Source organism: Macaca thibetana, chromosome 4 (assembly GCF_024542745.1).
Source record: "Macaca thibetana thibetana isolate TM-01 chromosome 4, ASM2454274v1, whole genome shotgun sequence".
Classification (NCBI taxonomy): domain Eukaryota; kingdom Metazoa; phylum Chordata; class Mammalia; order Primates; family Cercopithecidae; genus Macaca; species Macaca thibetana.
Window position 1 is genome coordinate 122,676,901 of NC_065581.1, and position 20,779 is coordinate 122,697,679.

At 36.8% G+C, this 20,779-nt stretch overlaps 1 protein-coding gene across 6 annotated transcripts in view; it reads right to left on the minus strand.

Annotated features, from left to right (window-relative positions):
* Nucleotides 1–2,560: 2,560 nt before the first annotated feature.
* Nucleotides 2,561–20,779, minus strand: part of ADGRG6 (adhesion G protein-coupled receptor G6) — a 135,240-nt gene continuing 117,021 nt past the window's right edge. For 4 of the 6 annotated variants that reach the window (XM_050787337.1, XM_050787336.1, XM_050787341.1 and 1 more), the window contains exons 22-24: nucleotides 11,376–11,477; nucleotides 10,558–10,710; nucleotides 2,561–5,467 (exon numbers count right to left, since the gene is read on the minus strand). In XM_050787337.1, the coding sequence (XP_050643294.1) occupies nucleotides 5,289–5,467; nucleotides 10,558–10,710; nucleotides 11,376–11,477 (434 nt within the window). In that variant the 3' untranslated portion in view covers nucleotides 2,561–5,288. Of the gene's footprint in view, nucleotides 5,468–7,837; nucleotides 7,884–10,557; nucleotides 10,711–11,375; nucleotides 11,478–20,779 lie in introns of all 6 variants that reach the window. The other 2 variants (XM_050787340.1, XM_050787339.1) reach the window with 1 other exon arrangement.

A 20,779-nucleotide genomic window follows, 5' to 3' on the forward strand; every position in this document is an offset into this window, starting at 1 on the left:
CTTATCTAATAGCCTGTTTTTCAATCTCAGAAGAAGATAGGCCTCTTCTGTTTCTCATCCATTCTCCCCTCACCTCTAGGAGCCTGCTGTACCAACCACCTCACTGTCTTCTGATGCCTTTCCTTTTGCCTTCGAATATTGTATTCCATAAAACAAGTGAACAAATTAAACTTCATAAGACACTGTCCTTTAAGTTTATACTCTTTTAAACAACTTACCCTCTCTTCTCTACCTTCTCACATTTTTTGACATAAGCAGCTTCTTTGTCTCTTGAAGGCTTGCTTCTTTCACAGGCCCTTCTAAACCCATGCCAACTGGATACAACCAAGATGTTCCCTGCTGTTCTGAATGTGGCAAGGTAGATGCACCAATGCATGGGCTGGCTGCTGCTTTGAAAGCCTTCTGTCAGCGTTGTCACTTCTGAGACCTGTGATCCCCAGACACTACTCCTCAAATTGCCTTGTTGCTCTGTTGACTTTTCCAAAAGGCTCCTCACTGTTCTCTCCAAGTTCAGCCCCTCTTCATTCCGATGATCCCAGCACAGTCATGGCCCTAAAACCCAACTGGGATTGGGTTCCTTCATTGCCTAGAAGCCTTTATGCCTCTTTTATGCCTGCTGATAAGTTAAAACCTCCCTAGCCAGCCACTTGGGTTATTCACACAATGACTGTCATCCCTCTGCAACTCCTTTCCACACCCTGCAATCAAGGCTGCCTCAACTCTTTTCCACCCATTTATTTGGGCTTTCCAACCTCCTTGTCTAGAATCTTTCCTTACCTTCAGGAGAGGCCAATCAGAATCTACCAGAACTTGAAAGCCCAAATCATTGCTACTGGTTTGCTAGTCCAGAGCTTTTGCCTGAAGCTCCAGAAGCTGCTGACAAATGGATATCAGGGCAGTTATCCTGGCCCTGGATTCTCTTCCTTCACCAGGCTGTAGGTTCTTTGAAGGAGGTGGCTAGAAAAGCTGATGTAGAAGAATGAACAGAGTCAGATGGACTTAGATGCGAGTCGCGCTCTTACTGTCTCTGTGGCCACAGGCAGGTTACTTACTGTTCTTAATCACCTGTTTCCCCAAATGGAAGAGTGAACTAACAATTTGTCATAGAACTGTGGTGGAAATTCCATGAGATAGGAAATAAACATCTGGCATCCAAACACACTTACAACTTTTCGGTTTTTTTGAGATGGAGTCCCACTCTATCGCCCAGGTTGGAGTGCAGTGGCACGATCTTAGCTTACTGCAACCTCCACCTCCCAGGTTCAAACAATTCGACTGCCTCTACCTCCCAAGTAGCTAGGACTACAGGCATGCACCAACATGCCTGCTAGTGTTTGTATTTTTAGTAGAGATGGGGTTTCACCATGTTGCCCAGGCTGGTCTTGAACTCCTGACCTCTGCCTGCCTTGGCCAACCAAAGTGCTGGGATTACAGTCATTAGCCACTGTGTCTGCTTCCCCCCCCCCCACTGTATAATTCAGATTACTCAATTTAGGTTGGAGCTGCCTATGGTAACAAAGCATCCTTTTTTCTTTTCTTACTTTTTTTTTTTTGGCAGAACAGGCTATATAGAATATAAATGCAAACACTTGAAAATTTCACATTTATTCTCATTTCTCTCTAGCGAAGCAAAAAAAGAACTATTCTTCCTTGAAATGAAGACAGAAGGAAAAAGGGAGAGAGAACGGAAGAAAGGGGAGAAGGATTTTGGTGTGGAGGAGGGAGAGAGTTTATTTAATGTTTTTATATGAGAGAAATGGAATGTTATTCATCTGGAAACAGAGAAGTGCTTCCAAAACACTGAATTTATAAAGACCAATTCCTCCAGATTTCAAAAATATTACCAACACAGGTCAGCCTGCAAATCAAATATGTATTTTTCATTTGTTCCCCAATTCTATCCCTCCAGCTTTCTGAAGTAACCTGCATGAAAATCACTGTAGATGAGCCTTAAGCAACTGCTTGTCTATTTTCTTACCATGCTTGGCCAGGAGTTGTGAACATTGGCTTGGAAGACCTGGTTTAGCAGTGACCGTCAAAACACCTCACAACTTTGCACTGGGCACACACTTTGCTGAGTAGGGCAGTAAGTAAAATTGGGCTTTGGCTCACTGCAGAAAAAATGTTATCCTAAATATCCACAGTAAAAGGAAGTGGGGAGGTTCTGTTCTCATCAAGTAAGTGAAGTTCACTAAAACGTATCAAGCCTCTCACAATGAAAATAGCAACTATAAATGTGAGAAAAATATCCCAGGTTCTATCTTCTACAGGTTACTGACTCAGTCCCTTTTGAGGATACTGAAGATATTCCCCAAAGGAAACCTGCATTACTTTTAATCTGCTATAGAACTTGGCTTTGCATCAGTCATCCCAAGAAATTCTAAGAACTTCAAGATGCATTAATCCTTAGTGAACTGGATCTATGTAATATACTCATTCCAAGTGTTTTGGCAAAGTAGCCCTATGTCACTAGCTTAATTGGTGGCAGATTATTTTCCAGCTGTCAAATAATCTTTTCCTATTTAGGAGTCAGAAGTAAAAACATTCACTCATAAAGGAATTGAATAACTTGGAACGTGAACAACATAAGTATTTATTTGAAAAACACTTTCCATTTAAGTAAAATGGCAAATTAGCTAGAGTAGCTTCTCACTGCTAATTCTATTTGCACTCACAGTCACTTTTATTCATCATATTCAAAGATATTGCTACCAAAAATGATTTCACAAAGTATTTAGAAAAAATATATACAGTCTCTCTAATAGAAAGTTAATTAAAACAACAAAGCTAGGCAATATCAAGCTAAGATAGGAAACCAATTGACATGTATAAACACAAATAAATAAATATGTACAAAAGAATCTATGCCAACAATAGACAAAAATCTTTACAATGCGGTAAATGGTGACAAGAATGGAAAATATCTCAGGATCCTAGACTACAACTCTAACACAATGTAGTTTAATAACAGGGAAAAAGAAAAGAAAACATAATGAAAAGAGAGTCTGAATAGATGCTATTCGCAAAGGTAGGCTGAACTAAATTTAGGCTCCCCAGCTAAATTCCTGACCCTCATCTGATGGGGGCCTAAATGGAGGTGAGAACTGCATGCTTAGAACTGACAACAGAATTTGGCTCAATCTTTCAAATCCATTTACAAATGTTTCTGTTGAGCAATTTCTTAATTTTTTCTCATCTGGTTATTGAAAATTTCTAAAGTGGAGCTGACATTGTCAAATATGAAAAAAATATTTTTCTGGAGCCATATGAATATGAGTAGAAATCAAAAGCAAAGCCATTTTTGAAGCTATATCTTAATTACTATTGACTAAGAACTTTGGGCAGAAATCTGACTAGTTAGAAAGCTAACTAATTAAAATCTACCATGAATGTCTAAGGTATTGAGGGAAATGTATATGAATATTCAGTGACTAAGATTCATTTTCATCTATATGTTGAAACCTCTGCCAAAATAAGCAGCCTGTTAATATACGCCTATTGAAAAGGATTTGGCTCTGCTGTAGTGAATCTCAGTGACCTTAGATTTACTATTCTTTCCTACTGAATATAACCTTCCCCTGTGAAAGCCACGCTGGGTAATGCTCTTGTCTCCCAGGATGGTGTTGCAGGATGTTGCAAAATGGAACAGTAATAAAAAACCCACTACCTCATTATCTCATCATCTGCTGGAGCCGGGCAAATAGCTTCCTGATTGAAGCTCAGCAAAAGGTGAGAGGTCCCGAGGGTTGCTGTGTAGCCTGAAAGCTCTCCCATGTCTCAGCCTGCAAACTGCCTGTTTTTTTGGGGGCAGAGAGGAAGGCCTCTAGGTTCCAGGTTCTGAACTTTGCGTTTAAGCAGACTGGCTTTACCAGAACGTCTCCTTTTCTTATCACTTAACGGTGTTGCCTCCCAGAACCTGATACTTCCCAGATAACCCAGAGCAAATGTGAAAAAGTACAGCATGCACTGAGACCGATTTCTAAGAAACTACATGGATTCCATCATCTAAGAACAATTACAGTGTGGTCTCCTATACATTCATTAGCAAGCAAGCATTACTCAGAATAATCTGAGAGTTAGGTAAGCTGCATAACAGTATGCAAGGCTCCTATGCAGCAGCCGATCCATAAATAATACACCATCTATCTTGCCAGACCTCCTTAGGCTCTTATATACTATAACCAGAGGACTGACACACAAGGAGTTTTTAGACTAGCTATTGCAGACACAGCTGTTTATAAATTATTTTGATTATTATGACTCACCCATATGTCTCACTTCATATTCCTTGGAACAAAACTCTCAATGGGGAAATACGAGGCTTTCATTTGTGTGCTAGGAAATGTCTTAAAATCTCTAAAGCAAGGAAAGAACCAGAGAGTCTCAACTGTGTGTCTCCTAAAAGGAATATTCCACTGCATACAGCTTGCCTAATGGAAATTCTCCTTCCTCCCCCAAGCCTATGGGCTTAATATACAGTAGAGGGGCAAAAGTAGAGGTGTAAGATCATTCTTAAACAACTCCTGGGAGGTCCACATCGATGGAACATCAACACTAAACTTAACTCGAATGTATGGGATTAAATTATACTTAATGCTTTGGCCCTATGCCTTGAATAGAATAAGTAAAATATTAGAAATTCATATAGCCTCATTTAACTAGGTCAACATTTTGGGAAAACTTTCTTAAGCATGTTATGGTTCTGAAGGAGTAATATTTAAAATAATAAAAAAATCCTTTGGGTCAAGCACTAAACAATCTTTTCTGCCTGTGGTTGAAATGTCATTGAAAATGAGAACATGGTACTGCATCCACGGAAAGTAACACTGGAATGGGATTTGTGGGCATTCAAAATAGTTACATTTTTTATTGTTGAGAAAGAAGACACAGAAAATGGGTACAGCCAGATATAATGACTAGGTGGACTAAAATGAGCTCTATCTAGGGTCTTCCTCAGCGTTGCTTTTCCCTTGTCTCTAATTTGAATGTCTCCCCTGAATTATGATTACTCTGATTCAATTATACATTTTAAAAATCATAGCTTCTGTGGCTACTGAGTCATGTTGCTCTCAGTACTGAAGTTTTAGTGATGATGACAACTCTTCCATGGAAGAAATATATTAAAAAGAAAAATTATGAATTTCACAAAAGCCTTCTTAACAAAATACATTCCTTATATATATGCAGTTACCTAGGTAATAGCACATTTACATCGCTAGTTGCAGTTTTCACTGCTTGGAAATCTTCACATTTCTGCAGATTGATTTCTTTTTGTTACATTAAAGACATTAAAACTTTGTGCTATGGCTGAAGGTGTCTGACATGATAATGTTTTTGTAGAAGTTGTCTGAATGAGCATTGCAATAACCCTTGACCTTATCAATGACCTGATGGACAGGGATGATTGATGTTTGATCTCCATCAGCATGGGCCAGTTTTGACAAGGACTTGTCCATGGAAGCATTGTCTGCAAGAAACGATACAAGAAATTAGGTTCAAGATGAGCTGGTGGCATGCCTACACCATACTGTATACTCCGTTTTGCACATTAAAGAAGAACAAAAGAAAATAAAGCTCCAATTCTTTCTTAGATTAGGTAATAGGCAACACTAAACTTCCATGTTTTTCTTCTTCTAAGAATACTCCTGATAGTCACTGAGTGTCAACTTGCCTTCTAGTAATTTGTACTGTGGCTTACTGTAAGAAATATTCTTGCATGTAGCAGAGCCAATGAAAAAATATTTGGAAAACCACTTCAAAAATATATGCACTATGGCTTGAAAGATGTACAAAATTCCAAGGAATTGGAATGTGCTGAAATATTTGTGGAAGAAATTATATCTAAGATATGTTTTCAAAAATATAGGAAGGGAAAAATGGGTAGGGGTGTATAACTGGCTATAAATTGATGGGTACAAGGGGATTTATAATAGGATCCTCTCTACTTTTTATATATGTTTGACACTTTTCATAATAAAAAATTTTACAAAATTAAATTTATAGGATTTTGGAGAATAAAAGCAAATGAAAATAAATATGAAAAGCTACTTTGAACGTATTTTCCCAAGGTTTTTAGTTGGATAAATGATTGGAATATAGCAAAAAGGGTACTTCTTATGAATTATTTTTTAATTACAGCAATCAAAGTTATTACCAGAAATATTTTAATAGAAAATGATTTATTTGTATTAATTATCTTATAGTTTCAGAACGATGTTATTGCTAACAGCACTATTATAGCAACTGATAGTAGTAAAAGACTGCTAAATAATTTTTTCTAAAATTTTCAGTATCATATATTTAAATGTTATTTCCTTATACAGAAAAGCTTTCTAAAATTGACGCAGAATGCTCTGAAACTCATTTACACTCTATTATCTATAAACACGTATGGTTGTCTTCATGTATCCTACAAATATCTTTTAAGTACCTCCCTCTCCAAATACACTTTAGGGAAAAATTCTACCCTCAAATTAACCAAATTATAGAAATTTTACACTGATAAAGAAGATATGAACTTTTATAAAGTATTCAGTTTCCTATGTACCTTCTTCATACATTGTGGAAGAGGCAAAAACTCTATCCTGAAAAACTTTTAGAAATCATGGCTCCGAAATTGGAATCTTCACTCCAAGGCTTTTTACATTTTGAGTATGCTGGACTCAGTATGTGACAAAACATTTAAAATCCATCAATAATTGGTAAAAGCCATTATCATCATGATATCTGTTGTCTCTGGAAACTATTCAAATTGCTTAACTATTATCTTGTGTTGAAGCAGACACTAAATACGATGAGGGCTAAAAAGGGAAATGGGATATTCAACCTACACTAAAGGATGCCAGAGAAAAGAATAGATGGTTCATGGAAAGAACGGACACACTGAAGCATGGTGGAACAACTGAAGCATTTTCCAATATTGGTGAGGAAAAGGCTCAAGAAGCATGACAAAAGGCCCCTCCCCATTAGGCTCTCAGCAAGCTGATTGATTCTGAGCTTCCTTTCAGTTCATATATTCACTAGCCATTGGTTTTCTGGTGGGGATTTTTCTATTGACTTATATATCAATAATGAATAATTAGTGTTCGGTGTTTTTAGAAAACCACATATCCTCAGAGATAACAAGGATATAGTCACTCTGCTTCCTTTGTAACTTCCAGTGGCATGTACTTTTAGAGATTTTGAACAGCCTCATTTGAACAATGTGATCCAATTTAGTGGGTCTTCACAGTTTAATAAAGCAAAATTCTGAATGAGGGCTGTATTTTTATATATGCTATTCCCAGTCTTCTGGTTAGATAGTACATTATGGGTAATAAAGACTTTGATTATAGTCGCAAATCTGAAAACCAGGGGCTAGGGGTATGAACTATTATTTGACCTATGCTGAAATTTCAAGCAGATAACAATTCTCACAAAGTAGGCTTGGAATTGACAATTTCACTTATATGATGACTTCTATGAATGTACCATGACATATCCAGAAATCCATATGAGCAGTGGAAAAATAAAGCATTTCATGCCTTCTACAACAAATCTTTTCTCAAGTACTGCTTTTTGTCATTATTTTACATAATGTGTGATCCACTCACTACAGACCATGGTACATTTCCTAGAAGGAGCGGCTTGCAGATACCCCATGCAGAGAAGAACCAGCACAGCACATACTATCATTCAAGATTTCAGAAATTCCAGTTCAGTGCAGGAATGTCATTGTGCTAGCTGAAAAGAACAAGCCATTTTGCTGATGCAGCAAGAATCTTAGCTTAATCCATGCAAATATTCTCTTATTACCTTGCAAAAAATTCATGCATTCAAAAAAGTAATGAAAGTTTACCTGAATGATCCACTTTTGTTGAAGGAATGCTCATAGGAGACATTATCTACACCATAAACATATGAATATCTAGATCAATTCCAAGAAATGAACCAACTAGATATCCATGATGATATGCAGTGATGTTTTCCATACCCTGAGTGATCCCCAGGATGCTAACTGTCCCACTGAGAACTGGCTGGGTGGCCAAAGCCTATGTGAAGTCAGTTGACTGTAAACCAGGATTTATTATACTATTGAAGTAATGCCATATAACTAACTATATTCTCATCCTAGTTGTCAAGAACCCATTTAGCCCCAAGGGTTTTTTGTTAAGGGAAACAAGAACATTAATGCATTCTAATGTAAATGATGAGATAATGGGTGCAGCACACCAACATGGCTCATGTATACATATGTAACAAACCTGCACATTGTGCACATGTACCCTAGAACTTAAAGTATAATAATAATAATAAAAAAAGGCTGAGTGTGGTGGCTCACATCTGTAATCTCAGGACTCTGGGAGGCTGAGGCAGGAAAATTCCTTGAGCCCAGGAGTTTGAGACTAGCCTGGGCAAGATGATGAAATCTCATCTCTACAAAAATACAAAAATTAGACAGGTGTGGTGGTGCACACCTGTAGTTCTAGCTACTCGGGAGGCTGAGGTAGGAGGATTGCTTGAACCCAGGAGGCAGAGGCTGCAGTAAGCCTCTACCGTGAGTGTGCCATTGCACTCCAGCCTAGTAAACAGAGTGAGACCCTGTCTCAAAAAATAAATAAAATAAAATAAAATAAAATAAAATAAAATAAAATAAAATAAAAACAAGAGATGAAATAAAAAGAAGAACACACAATATTTTAAAATAGTAAAGTCTGCCTTTGGACCTCCATCTCTGCATTTCCTCTTTTATCTTCTAGTCTGTTTTTCCCCGAATCCTCTAGCCCTTTCTTTCCTTAATATTTTCAAAATGCCTCATGTTCCAAACTAACTGCCCTGTTATCTTCTTTCCTCTTTTAAGACTGGCATTTCTTCAGGCCAGCTATTTTCAGCTGTTTAAGAGGAAAGCAATTCGATTGGTTTAATTCCTATTTATTCATAACTGATAAGGCATTAAGTATTTGTATTTCAGAAGGGGAGGCAAAATCAGTATCAAATTTTAAGTATGGTTAAATAAAGTGAAAAAAATTCATTATAAGCAAAAGATATTTTGTGCCAAGGAACCACCAAATAAGTAGAATAATCTATCTTAGACTATACACCTGCCATCAATTTCTTTACACAGGTATTCTTAAGCAGAGGTACACAAACTTCTTTAATTTTATGCAAAATTGTGAAGATGATTCAAAATATGTACCTTTTTTCTGGAAGAGAATAGCCTTCATTCAGTTCCCCCCAAAATGTCAAAATGTCCTAGACTCCAAGAAACTTTAAGAACTGCTGTCCTAAGTTGCTCCAAGTTCTTGGATTTTTAATTAATTTTGGAATTAACGAACTCTCTAAACACTCAACACTTTTTCCATAGTACTATCATGAATCCCAGGCAGTGGCCACTCCAGTGGCAAGACGTAGAAGATGGTGCAAACAGGGACATGTATAAGCATTCAAATGTACACCAGGGTCATCTGCAATTCAAGTATTTGCAATATGAATAATTACAGATGCATCACACACCTTACTCCCTATTTGCAAAAAGCCAAGTATTAATCTTCTTTGTGCCATTCACCTCTGCTCATGTTTAATAGCTAAACAAATTAAAAATTAAAAAGTTATTTCCATTATCCTTTTAGAATTATCTTTAATTAGGAAAGTGCTCTGTTTTAAGTGTTGACAGCTGTCTGCCAGGGGTTTAATTTAAAAGCAGCAATTCTATTATTTCCCTTTGAAAATATGAAAAGGTTACACATTTTCACATCATTCACTATCAAGTGCTGCAAAATATTACTATTTTTTTGAGATGGGGTCTTGCTATGTTGCCCAGGCTGTGGTGCAGTGGCTCAATCATATCTCACTGCAGCCTGAACTCCAGGGCACAAGCAATCCCCCCATCTTAGCCTCCAGAGCAGCTGGGACTCCAGGCATGTGTCACAGCACCTGGCTTAAATTCTTCTTTATTTCCATGGTGTCTTCAGGATTTTTCACATACATGTTCAGTGTCAGAATGTGCAGTAATTGCAAATATCGTGAAAAAACAGGATATTATGAAAGACAGTGATTCTTATAGCCCTGTATCACCGTCCAAATATTATGTTCTTTTCATATGTAATCAGCAATTTAAAGGACAGTCATCAATAACATTTGCAATGGTTAAGGAATTAACTCTTAAATAAAATGTACATCCTAGATATTGTTTCTTCCTGTTCCCATGACAACTTTTCCAATAACTATCATACCATGCTGAAATAACCTGTAATTCAATTTTAAATTTTAAAAATATATAACTTTTAAAATAAAATACCATAATTTTTAAAGATAATCAAGTTTTTGAATTAAATGATGAAGTTACAATAATATACAGAGTGAATTATTATGGTTATATAGCTAGAGTTTGGGTTACAAAATTTTTAAAAGGACAAAATATTCATAAAGGTGTTTGGTGACATCTTCAAACATTTTTATTTTCATAAATCTAAAAGATGTACCCTCTCAGGCACTGTGATTCATCAATCTTCATGATATGCCAGTTTTTGCAATGAAAAATGTGATGAGAACTAAACTTGAGGACATCTTTAGACTCACCTGTGTGGCTATTCCTTTTGAAATAGGTGGTAGAGCTGGATTTAGATTTGGATGTAAGATAGGTTGAGTTGGAACCAATGGAGCTCGAAGACAAAGATTTTCCTAGATTATCAGAACTTTTCTTGATGATATTGGTAGCTGTCTTACTCCAATCTGAAAGAAAAATGACACCACTGTATCAATCTGCTTTACAGGGAATATGAACTGCTCTGAAAAAATCATCACTGCATTATTTATCTGGAGCATCTGATTTTCTGATATGCTGGCAATGGCTCAGAGAGGAGACTGACATGTAAACAATAAGAGGAAATTGATAATTTCTTACTTTGATCTTGTATATGTACTATTTAAAATCTCACTTTCAATATACCAAGGATGAGAAGTAACCACTAACAGTAAAAAGAAAGAGAAAGATAAAGAAAAAAGACAAAGTAGGTTTTTTTCAGTTTTTTCTTTTCTTTTTTTTGTTAAATACTGAGAAAAAATCTATTTGCCTAATAATGTAATCAGGGGTCTTAAAAATGTGGAAAGGTGAGTCTTGCATAGTGGAAGCTCTGGGTATATGGGTTGTTAAATTAGACATCAAACCTCGGGGAACTCATTTAACTCATGCTTCCCCTCTGCAGAATAGAAGGGTTGGGCCCAAAGTTCTCAGATCTCTTCCAGCCCTGATATTCTATGATTTCAAATAGGCATCTTCACATGCTCCACTTCAACAGCTTGCTACCACTGGGACTGGGTTGCTTTGACAATGGAAGACTGAATGACAAACTTTCCCATCTACTTTTAGATGTAAAATTCAATCAACAATCCTTCACCTGAGTTATCTGCTAACCGAAATCTACCACAGCAGAGATGCCGCCGCCACTGTTTCTGAACATTCTCCTTCATAGCACAGTGGAAGATGAATATAAATAAGCCTGTGACAAAAGAAAATATAAATATTTAAGCCAACTGACACATCTTTAAAGAGAAATCTTATAAAATACATGGATTCATTTTAATTTTAATTTTTTTACATCAAAGTCACTAAGAAACAAAGATCTTAAAGAAATGAATCTTACAGTATGTAGCAGACACTTTAATCCTTTAGAAGATAACATAAAGGCTCTGATAAAACTAAAATAACCACAGGGATCTGATTCTGTCTTTGCCTGTTCTGTTCAGCATTCATTATGACTTAACCTAAAAGCCAAGCTGAAATAAGCAACATTCAATTCTAGAAGTATTTAGTATTTCCCATATATTTGTCCTAAAATTATGTTAAAACTTTCCATACATATTTTTACAAAATAGAAAATGGAAAACACACATAAGCTCATCATCTGTTTCAATTTGTGTATTCTGAGCTATTTTACATATGTATATTACAGTTATATTCATAGTATATTAGCTTGGGCCATAGAAAAGTGGTATTTTTGCAGGTGAAACATGGCACCAAATCAGCAAAATCATGTGGCTCCACCTGGCCTACTTTAGCCTTTCAAGATTTTAATACAGAAATATTTCCATAATGAGAGAGAGTCTTCATATTTATAGTCACTTCTTGTGCTTATCAAAATCTGTCATTTGTATCATAGAAGTCAATCCCTTTTAACTTTTCATGGCATTTGCTTCTGCATTTTAACCCTCTCCTTGAGGTGCCATCAATCTTTCTCTCTATTCCTCTATACTTGGTTATTGCCATTAACTTACAAGCATACTGTTAAAACACTTTTTTAAAGAACAAACGAAAAATTCTTCCCTTAACCTCCAAGTTTCTTCCAGCTTCAATCTCTTTATTCCTTTTCCCAATAAAACTTCTTGAAATGGTTAACTTTCACTGCCTCCACTTTTTCTGACACCTTCTCATCTCCACCCAGTCCAAACAGATTGCTATCCACATCAGTGACCCCACTATGACCACTCTTGTAAGAATGATGGCGACTCCAATATTGCTGAGTTTCCCATGACCACTTTTCTAGACCTCTCAGCAGCACTCAACACAATCAAACAGCCCTTCATTCTCGAGGTCATTTTCTCCCAGTTTTCTTCCTAGTTTGCTGGGGATTCCTTCTTGGTCTCTTTAGTAGATTCTTCTGCTTTACTCTAAAAAAGGTTTACATGTCCTGACTAGGTCCTGGGTTTCTATCTCTTCTATGGTTACACTGCCACTTGGGGTACTAACACTTCTAAAATATAAGCACTACATAGTGATTTTTATATTTGGTTCTGCCCTTTCTCTCCCCTAACCCCCACCAGGATTGCAACATATATTGCTCATAGGACATCTTCATTGGGCTGTATCTTCACTTGGCAGCATTTCACATCCCAGATGTTCTGAACAGAAGTTCTCACAATCATGACCCTCAAATACACACACATCCCTTTAATTCTCAATGTGTCCAGCTCATTCCAGCCCAATACCATGCTGAATGCTCTTCTCCCAGATCTTTCCATAACACCTTCCTACCTATCATTCTGGTCTCAGACCAACTGTTAACTCCTCAGAGAGGCCCCCAGCAACCGTTATTTATTTTTTTAAATTTTAACCTTTAGTCACTCCCTTTCACATATGTACTTTTTTTCACAGCACTCTTCAGTATCTGACATTCTTGTATTCCTCATTTATTCATTTATTCCTTTGCTTGATGGTCTCTTACTAGCAGATAATAAGCTCCAAGAGAACAGGGATATTTGTGTATTCAATGCTGTGCTGACTATTTCAAGAATTATGCAGGAACTTGATGAATGTTTATTGATGGAATGAATGGTAATCAAGATCAATCAACTATGTAGTCTACATGAGTTAATTGAATGCTTACATGTATACTCTAATGTGTTAAATGTGTTTGGAGATGGGGAGATTAAAATAGGAGTGAGCAGTCAAATTAAGAGGTAATAGGAATGAAATGAAAACACATTTAATGGAAAAGTTTCTGAAAAGCATGCAAATAAGTTGCTGAAGTTGTGTCCCAGTAAAATATTAAGCAGTATATCTACATAAGGGAGGGCTTTTTAGGGGATCTGGGGCTTGAACTGAACCTTAAGTTCAGTAGGGAAGTGAGGGAAGTTTTCAGGAAGGGTAATTAATTCAGTGATAATTTATTAAGCACTGCTAAGCAGGAGGCACTGTGTTTTAGGAGTTGGAGATTCAACGGCGAACAAGGTAGACCATCCTTGTATTCATAGAACAAAGAGTCTATTATGGAACGGCATAAATGTAAAACTTATGACACTCCTTTTAAGGGATCATTAAAACTTATACGTTCCTTTTGAATATGGAGTATTCATCAAGAAAACTACATTATAGCTTGTACAATGGAAAAAGTGGGGAAAAGTCTTAACAGTACTCTCTTTAGATGTGCATAAATTTGCAAAATATGTCTAAGGTTATGTTTTATGTCTTAATACAAAGATTCAAAGTAGCCCTTAGTTTTCAGAATAAATTATATTATTAGCAAATATTATTATAGAAAAGGAGCTTAATTTCTACATGATGGGTCCTGATCACAGTAAAATGACTAGGCTGATTTTCCTCTGGGTTTAGCTTGTTGTTTGGTGATTAACAAGCTCTGAGCACAAGCCCTGATACTTAATAGGTGCTGTCTATAAATTCCTATTTAAATTACTGAAGAAGCATTACATATTTTGACTTGCAGAAAAATGCCACTATAAAAGTACTGACTACATTTGGTCATTGATTTCAAGTAGATGACCAGCCCATAAAAAAATTCCTGGGGGCCAGGCGTGGTGGCTCACACCTACAATCCCAACACTTTGGGAGGCCGAGGCAGGTGGATCACAAGGTCAGGAGTTCAAGACCAGCCTGGCCAACATAGCGAAACCCTGTCTCTACTAAAAACACAAAAAATTAGCCAGATGTGGTGGTTGGCACTTGTAATCCCAGCAACTTAGGAGGCTATGGCAGGAGAATTGCTTGAACTCAGAAGGCAGAAGTTGCAGTGAGCCAAAATAGCGCCATTGCACTACACCCTGGGTGACAGTATGAAACTCCGTCTCAAAAAAAAAAAATCTTGGGAAATTCAAATACGTTGATCTCTGAGAGGTATGAATAAGGCATACAACGACCTAAGTAATAGTGCATTGCAGTTATTACTATTGTCATTTGATATTAATATATGGTTATATACATATTTACATAAATATGATTTTATTACTATATAATTTATTACTAATACTTTATTGGTAATTAAGTAATTTGTAAAGGAAATAAATCCTAATGATCTATTTCTTTGAAATGTTAGATAGGGTAGAGAAGTTTTTTTTTTTTTTTTTTTTAAGAGACAGGGTCTTACTCTGTTGCCCAGGCTTGAGTACAGTGGTGCAACTGTAGCTCACTGCAGCCTTGAACTACTGGGCTCAAGCAATCCTCCTGCCTCAACTTCTTACGTAGCTAGGACAACAGGCATGTGCCACCACATCTAAATAATGTTTTGTGGAGATGAGGATTTCGCTATGTTACCCTAGCTGTTCTAGAACTCCTGGCCTCAAATGATTCTCCTGCCTCAGCCTCCCAAAGCACTGGGATTACAGGCATGAGCCATCATGACTGGCTGGGAAGTTCTAATTTAACAAAAGAAAAGTTCTAATAAATATAAATCAATTTCAATTATTTAGAATGCAAACAAGCATCTCGTGAAGGTCTCTGTGCTCCAGGTTGGGGAGGAAGAGTTGGAGAGGGCACCGGCTGCACACTGTCCTGGCCTATGCTAGGGCATTACAAGTCTCAGAGTAAGGGAAGATTTTCTTCTATACTCAGAATCCCTCAGAGCAGGCTTTGCAGGCTGATCCTCCTTCACAGGAATTAAGGAATAGATATCACTCGGTTAGGATTTCATTCTCACACTCTACATGACTAAATCTCATTGCTTTTCAAAGCCTTTCCATACTTACTACATTCCCTAGTCAGGTTGCCAATATAGTAAATCCTTTCAATAAGCAAATATACTTTGTACCACCAGCACTTTGAATAGGCAAAAGTGTGTAAATAATTTGAATTGGTTACTAGATTATTTTAAGTTTTGAAGAGAGTGTGGCAGTTACACAGTAGAGTGGACTGAAGGAAGCCTGAGGTAAGGTAAATAGAGGCTACAGATGATGGAGGCTGCAGCTCTAGAGAAGGAAGTCCGCATTGTCTCAGCTTACTCTATTTTCCTTTAACGGGGTCAGAATTTCCAGAATTTGTTCTTGGAGGTATTTCTGTCACACAGCTAGAAATATAGGTAACTGTGTATTCTTAAACAATTGTTTAACAGAGACACATTTTAGAGCTGGAGGGGAATATAAACTTCAATGAAGGTCTTTCGTTCCTAGGCATTAATCCAGGTATTATTTATTAGAGGTCCTCACATTTAGCAAATGATTTTTAGTTCTGGGTAGAAGGAAAAATTGCTGAATGTTGCTTCCCTTAATACTCTATTATTCTTTTGTAACACCTAGTAGTTTTTCTGCATGCTATATATCCCGGAAAAAAAAGTCAGAGGTTGAGTCTGGTGTTCTGAGGATATCAGAAAAGAATCAGGTCACAGACTCAGTTTCTCAGCCTTGTTGGGTACTAAAATGTGAATTATTTTGAGAATCAGATGCTAACCACAGTCAGAGAGGATAATGTTTAAGATAAGACTGACTTAATAAAACAGTTTTTTAGATTGTATAGTGCTGTCCTGTATCATAATTATATAACACTAAATGACATTGTCTATTTTTAAGTAACCATTGTGGTCTGTAAATATACAGGTACTTAATAATTTTTGGAAACACTGGAGAGGAGAAGTCATTTAAATGTTCTACCTTCCACTATGAATTGTGATGCTATGGAACAAAATTAGATAATAAGAGTAACAAATTAGAATTCTTAGGAATGAATATACTTTAAATTTTAAGGTATTGTATTTATAATATATATATGGTCAATCCTATAATCTTGAGATACATTTCTATTTTAAATAAGAATAGGATTCTCATAACAGGTTATTTTACTATTTGTAGTAACTAGCCCTTTTTTTTTCCCCATGAATTTAAGTTAGTCTAGCAATAAACATTATACCAAAATTCCTCCAGGACAAAATATCCCTTTTAGAGTTTAGTAGCGGGCAGTGTGGCAGGCACCTGGATCTGTAACAGCACACACAAGCAATATGGAAAGAAATTCTGAACACTTCAGGAAGGAGCAGTAGAAAATGAAGACAGAGAGTCAAATGCACCTGGAGGCTAATGTGAGAAAACATGGCTATTCCCTCTTAAATTCTGAGGTTGAGGCTTTTGTTTTTTGTTTTGTTTTGTTTCCTCCATCTACTTATAGATTTCGGTGTTAGAAGCAGGACTAAAATCACAAACTTTAATGGAGTTCTACGTTGACAACCAAGAAAATCTGTCTGATTTCTCATTTCAATCTCTGTTTCTTTCGTTTCAAGATGGAGTCTGGCTCTATCGCCCAAGCTGGAGTGCAATGGTGCGATCTCAGCTCACTGCAACCTCTGCCTCCTGGGTTCAAGCAATTCTCCTGCCTCAACCTCCTGAGTAGCTGGGATTACAGGCACGTGCCACCATGCCCGGTTAATTTTTGTACTTTTAGTAGAGGCGGGCTTCACCATATTTGCCAGGCTGGTCTCAAACTCCTAAGCTCGTGATCCGCACACCTCAACCTCCCAAAGTGCTAGGATTACACGCATGAGCCACCACGCCTGCACTTTGCTTTCTATCATTTTTTTCCCCTTTGCTAATCTTCATATCACCTAGGAAATATATGCTCTTCTAGCTTTCTGGAAAGAGCATTAAGATGTGACCAGAACCAGGACAATCAGGTTTTACTTTTCATGGTACTTGAAGCTTTGTTTAACATTGTCCATGAAAGGTAGAAGCTAAAATGGCCCAAAAGATTGAACACAGAATTAAAGCTTTTACGTCATCCTGAAAAGCTAGTGCCAGTTCAAGAAATCTTCATATATCACAAAAGGGAGTTCATGATAGACCTCTTCTGGTGCATTTTAGCCTGGAAAACTATCACTCTGGATAATCCAAGCCAAAATTCCTTAGAATTAGTTTCTTCAGCTTGATAACTGCCTTGATTCTTTAAGAATCCATTCTATGCTAGTACAATAAGGAAAAAAACCTTCACTCTTGTTAGATGAGCAGATTCCTAATCAGCTCTGTAAACTTTCATCCCATCCTTAGCCCTGCCTTCCTTTCACTTCCATCTTTCACTAACCAGAGGTATATGCTTACCTTTTTTTAAAAAAAACTGTAATTATGAATTGAAAATGTTTTAATTCTCAGTAAAATTTGCAATTTCCTCATTTAAAATAAATAACATTTTAATTGTAATGGAGAAAGGGTGTTGCAAGTAACACACAAGTGCTGAAAGTGGGCCTACGGGGGTTGTTAGGACAGAAAATGTATCGAATGCCAACTTGTCTAATACTCCTAAGAGAAAGACTCTTATGGGCCAAGGCTGGTTCAGCAAATATAGTGAAGGAAGGTGGTGAATAAGTAGCCAAGAAGGTTTTCAAAACTTGGAGTGAGAAACATTCTGAAAAATCTCAAGTAGTGAATTTAACTTTTGATATCTAATCCTTTCATCTACCAGAGAACACATTCAAGTAGCATGTTTGAAAAATAATAATACACCCATTTCTAAGTATTGATATTATGTTTACCGTAGATTGTATGGGGTTGTGTTCAACCTTGGTCTTATTAGAGCTATTTAACGATTCAGGGAGGAAAAGATACACTTAGATATTTAGGCTAGAAATTTGGCTTCCACATAGAACTCATTCCTTTCGCTTGTTTTAAACAACGATCCATGGCTTTCTGGGCAAATGTAAAATGAGTAGCCAAAGGGATGTTCTCATATCTTTCTGGTTATCAAAAGTTAAAGAATTTCTAGAAACAGTTTCCTTGGATACTACTATACAGTAAAATTCAAGGCAATGCATATTATAATGTACTTGGTGTTCTAAAAAGTCCCTTTGAAGCATCTAGGTAGAGAGGGGGGAAACAGACAACCTTGGGTCCTCATCTCTTAGAGTTCTTCAGCAACTAAAGACCACTGACACTTTCAGCAGAATTATCATCAACAAACTGGATAAATATTCTAAGTTGACTTTTTTTCTTCCCTTGGATAATAAATATCCAGAAATACAATTAAAGAGAAGACTGCAGATATAGATAACTTCAGGGATGTGAGATGCATTACAGTGGGTAGTAATGACTGGTGTTTTAATCAGGTCACGAGCATAACATACTCTGGCAGGTTTTTTGTTTTTGTTTTTGTTTTTGTTTTCCCCCCCGCCGAGACAAGGCCTCACTCTGTCGCCCAGGCTGGAGTACAGTAACATGATAATAGCTCACTGTAACCTTGAACTTCTGGGCTCAAGCAATTGATTTGCCTCAGTCTCCTGAGTAGCTAGGAATACAGGCACACCACTGCACCTAGTTTTTCTATTTTTATTTTTGTAAAGATAGGGTATCACCAAATTGCCCAGGTGGGTCTTGAACTCTTGGTCTCAAGAAACCCTCCTGCCTTGGCCTCCCAAAGCACTGGCATTACATGCGTGAGCCACTGTACCTGATCAGTTCTGGAGTTTTGATGGGAAAAATTGGTTAAAAACGAGTTATAGCAGATATTTGGGAAGTAGCCACATACTCTAGGTACCACTGATTTTTGACCATATTAGTCTAGGTGACCTCTGAGCTCCTGAGTAGCCTGTGTCCAAATCTTTAAACAGCTTCTGTTTTCATTTGTCACACAGACACAGTCAGCTAGCTATGTGGCTGGGGATCTTGAAGGGTTTATGGCTCTCTCTGGAAACTTCTTAAATCCTCCTTTCATACTACCAAGGTGCCCTTTAGAAAATTATTTCTCTGTGGCACAAAATGCCCTGCCAAAGGGTGAGTAATTTATTTCCTTGCAGCGTGTAATGTCTCAGCCAACCTGATGTTTCACTTGTGAGGGATTGAATTGGTGGGTCATCTCTTTACCTTGGCACCAATTCAATATGTGTATTATACATGTGATTATGTAACAGCTCGACTTTCGTGAGGCCCCTAACCTCAGCCTCCAGTGGCAAGTGACACTTCATTGATATTTAGCATATTTCATCTCATACTTTGACTTAATTTTCTTAGTTTACCAATACAATAATAATAATATGCATTTCTCTAAATTACTTATGCTGAATAAGGGTAAGAGATTATATTATCCTCTACTCATTTAATGTATAGTTAGTAATAGCTCTTTTTTGAATGGAAATAGAATACTCTCTGCTGCATAGCAATTTGTATACCACAAAATTTTCTGCTTGTATTCTTTAGAAAAAATTAAAAATTTTAATACAGTGATATGCCTGTTTTACCTTGGAAAACAGCAAAAATAGCAAAAGCAGACAGATGTGTAATTCAAGTATGTTAAGAGAAGGTACATTTATCTTTTAATTTTTGCAGGAAAAAAATCAACAAAATGCTTACTCTGTAACTTAATCAAATTAAGTAGGTGATATGCTTTGGCTCTGTGTTCCCATCCAAATCTCATCTTGAATTGTAATTCCCATAATCCCCAAATGTCAATGGAGGGACCTGATGGGAGATGACTGGATCGTGGGGATGGTTCCCCCATGCTGTTCTTGTGATAATGAGTGAGTTCTCATGAAATTTAATGGTTTTATAAGTGTTTGGCAGTTCCTCCTTCACACGCTTTCTCTTGCCTGCTGCCATGTAAGATGTGCCTGCTCCCCCTTCTGCCATGATTGTAAGTTTCCTGAGGCCTCCTCAGCCATGTGGAACTGTGAGTCAATTAAACCTCTTTCCTTTATAAATTACCCAGTCTCAAGGAAGTTCTTTATAGCAATGTGAAAACTGACTAATACTGTTGGTAAAATTAAAAGACCAAAGCATTATCCTGTGGATAATTAGAAAATAATAAATTTGGTTTCAGCCGTAATTCAATTTATGATGTCATTTGCTTATTTAAGTAGGTAAAATTTTTATAATCAAACAGATAGTAACAATTTTCTGATACCCATTTAACATAATTTTTGGCAATTAAATTATACAGTTATAATTATACATAAAAATAAAAATACATGCTAGAAATAAAAATATAAAACATAAAAATGAAAATAAAGCATATATAAAATTTTATATATAGACTCTTCCAATTTATGTGAGTACCCATATAATTACACATGTATATGTGTTTATACATACCCCTTCATATATTTCC